Here is a 2,981-nt window from a genome sequence, read left to right on the forward strand (position 1 = left end):
GCTGGAAGAGAAGAATGGCAGGGCATGCGTATACAGTAATACTTTTTTGTTCCGGCACACTCATGAAGTAGGTAGGTGGTAATATGCTCACACTCAGAGCAAGTTTAAGTAATTTTGCTTAAGGTCAGTGGTATTTATATGGCATTGGCAGAAACATGAACTGACAGACTTCAGAGTCTGTAGTCCATGTTCATAACTGTCGCATGCCGCGTTTCCACCATTATGATGCACTCTGATGAGTGCTTCTGTGAGAGGTATATTTAAAGGTTGGATGGTGGGTCAGAGGAGGCACACTTAACTCACTGGAGAAGGCTTTAGCAAGGCTGTCCGTGGGTGATATGTGTGATTCAATTTTTGGAAGATAAGTAGAGTTAGCCATCTTAAGGTGATGAATGAGATCGTGACCCATAAACCATAAGCAGTTGTCATGGCTGGAATGTAGGATTTATGTTTGAGAAGTGGAGAGATGAAACTAGATCACAAATGGCCTTACCTGCCATTCAACAGAATGTGGATTAAAGTGTGAAGATAATGGGAACCATCGAAGGGTTTATGTGGGGTTTGATCTGAAAGAATTTTAGAAAGGTTACTCGGAGTGCATTGTAAAGAATAGACTGGGAAGATGGGAGACTAAAGGTAAGATAAGTTAGGAAGCTCTTGGGGCAGGCGAGAAAAAAAGTTAGCAAGCTCTTTTGGAAATTTATGAGTCAAGAGAACCCGAGCCAAGGCAGAAAATAGAAGCATATAGAGTTATCAGGAGATAGAACTTGTAATTTGGCGTTCATTTTAATAGGGTAGGTAAGAGAGAGGCAAAGGTAACTCCCAGCTTGCTGACTGGGGTGGCTGATCTTGATCAAGAACTAAGCTAGGAGTAAGATTGTGCGTAAACAGAACGATGAAGTCAGATTAATAAACGGTTCGAGGCAGCTTTGCTGCTTAAGAGTGGAGTTGCCCAGGTGTCAGTTCATCATACACGGGAGTCTGTAGCTCAAGAGAAGGGGGCTACCAGGCTGGTTTAGATTTGGGAATTGGCAACACATGGTAAAGTCTGGAATGAGAAGAGAAAGGGGAGCAGAAAATAAAACTCCAGAAAATACTGACATTTATCAATGATCCAAGGAAGGGAAAAGCCTGTGAAAAATGGTGATGATGGGAAGAACCAAGGAGGGGGACCATCATAAATAGTGAAAGAGAAGAGAGACATTTTTAAAAATCGGTGAATTATGGTACATTTATATAGGGGAATGTTATGAACAGTATATAGTCATATAAGGATCATGTATTTAAGGAATACTGAATGAATGTGGGAAGAGACTCAGGATATAATTTTAAAAAGTCAGGATAACTGTAGTAAAATCCCAGTTTTGTAACAATAAACATGAATGTGTTTATACGTATGCATAGAAGGAAATTTAGAAGACAGTACCTTAAAATTTTAAGTTTCTCTGGTGACAGAATCCTGTTTCACATTTCTTTATTTTATAAATTTTCCATAATGAACGTATATTATTTGTTGTGAGAGAAAAAATACATATATAAATTAAGTGGATTCAGTCAAAACTAATTTCTAGAGGAAATGTTAAGTGCAAAAATTGCTCAAAAGGGTCCATTTGACTTATGAACTAGGAGGTCATTGGTGACCTCAGAAAATTTTCAGAGTCATAATGGGATCAGAAACTAGGGTTAAAAAAAGAATGGAAAGCAGAAAATGGAGATGATGAATATAAAAAGTGCCCTTTCAAAAAGCTGATGAAGACATTAGAAGGCGGGGTGGTGAGGGATAAAAAATTACCTATCTGGTACAATGTACACTATTCTGGTGACGGGTGCACTAAAAGCCCTGACTTCAGCATTATACAGTTCATCCTTGGAACAAAAGACACTTGTACCCACTAAGTCTATTGAAATTTTTCAAAATGTAAGGAAATTAAAATCATTAAGAAATTAAATAAAGGCATTAGGGAGGTGGGACTAAGAATTTTTTTAAGTTGAGAAGAACTGGAAGCATGCTTGTTTGTATGCTGAAGGAAGAGAAAGTAGATAAACTATGTTCAGAATGAGTCTGTTTGTGATTGGGTATGATCATGTGCAGTGTAGTAACAGGACATGCCTGAGTGCAATTTGATTGAGATCTTATAATTAACATACAGCACATTTGTTGAACTCAGAAACAGTGAGTGTGTATAGTGTGAAAATAGACACAAGTAGAAAGCGATTGGCCCTTTGTAGAGGAAAAATTTAGTTTTTCCTAACCTCCAAAGCAGTTGTAAAAACCTCTTTACTTAAATGGCTAATAAAAGTATAACTGGTCTCTGTTTTGAATAATTATGTTTGGGGTTTAATTGCTTCCTTCTGTTCTCATTGAATATATTTGTCAGATTAATACAGGAAAACGCCAGGGTTTGTTATCATAGTTTATCAGCTAGAAATGGTCAGTATTTGCCAAAAGAAATAAAGCAGCGCCTGGATCTTCCTGGGTAAGATGATGATGTAGCCTTAGTCATTCTTTAAACTTAGTACATTAAATGATAAACAGGGAATCCTGCAAAACCTGGCAGCTATGTATGGAGGCAGGTCCAGCTCTGCAAGAGGAGGGAAGCCGAGAAACAAAGAGGAAGAGGTACGCTTCCCGCATGCTCGCCACCTCCGTCATGCAGCCATTTTTGAGTTTATTGCCTTTGTTTCTTGCATGGTTTAAATTCTTAACAATTATTTGAAAATTTTGTAGGTCTATAGGGACCTGTTAATATATTTCACTGACATACTGTGTCATAATTTTGCCCCATAACTGCTATTTGGTATTCTGAGTTCAATTTCTTTTCTTTTGATAAAATCAAATATTTGTAATTATAATGTATTTCTTTTCAGAAATAAATTGCTCTAAATTAAACACTTGAAAGCTAATATTACATTTCCATTAACCAGATTTCAAAACTTTTATTTCTTATATTCAGATTAACATTTTTCCTTAAATTAAAAAA

The 2,981-nt window shown here is 36.9% G+C and overlaps 1 protein-coding gene across 1 annotated transcript in view; it reads left to right on the plus strand.

The window, feature by feature from the left end:
* Positions 1 to 2,981, plus strand: part of NEK1 (NIMA-related kinase 1) — a 207,687-nt gene that overhangs the window by 107,152 nt on the left and 97,554 nt on the right. Inside the window, exon 14 of the mRNA XM_012656992.1 lies at positions 2,537 to 2,620. Within this exon, the coding sequence (XP_012512446.1) occupies positions 2,537 to 2,620 (84 nt within the window). The remainder of the gene's footprint in view (positions 1 to 2,536; positions 2,621 to 2,981) is intronic.

The sequence above is a fragment of the Propithecus coquereli genome, unplaced genomic scaffold (genome assembly GCF_000956105.1).
Source record: "Propithecus coquereli isolate 6110/MARCELLA unplaced genomic scaffold, Pcoq_1.0 Scaffold53, whole genome shotgun sequence".
NCBI classification, from domain to species: domain Eukaryota; kingdom Metazoa; phylum Chordata; class Mammalia; order Primates; family Indriidae; genus Propithecus; species Propithecus coquereli.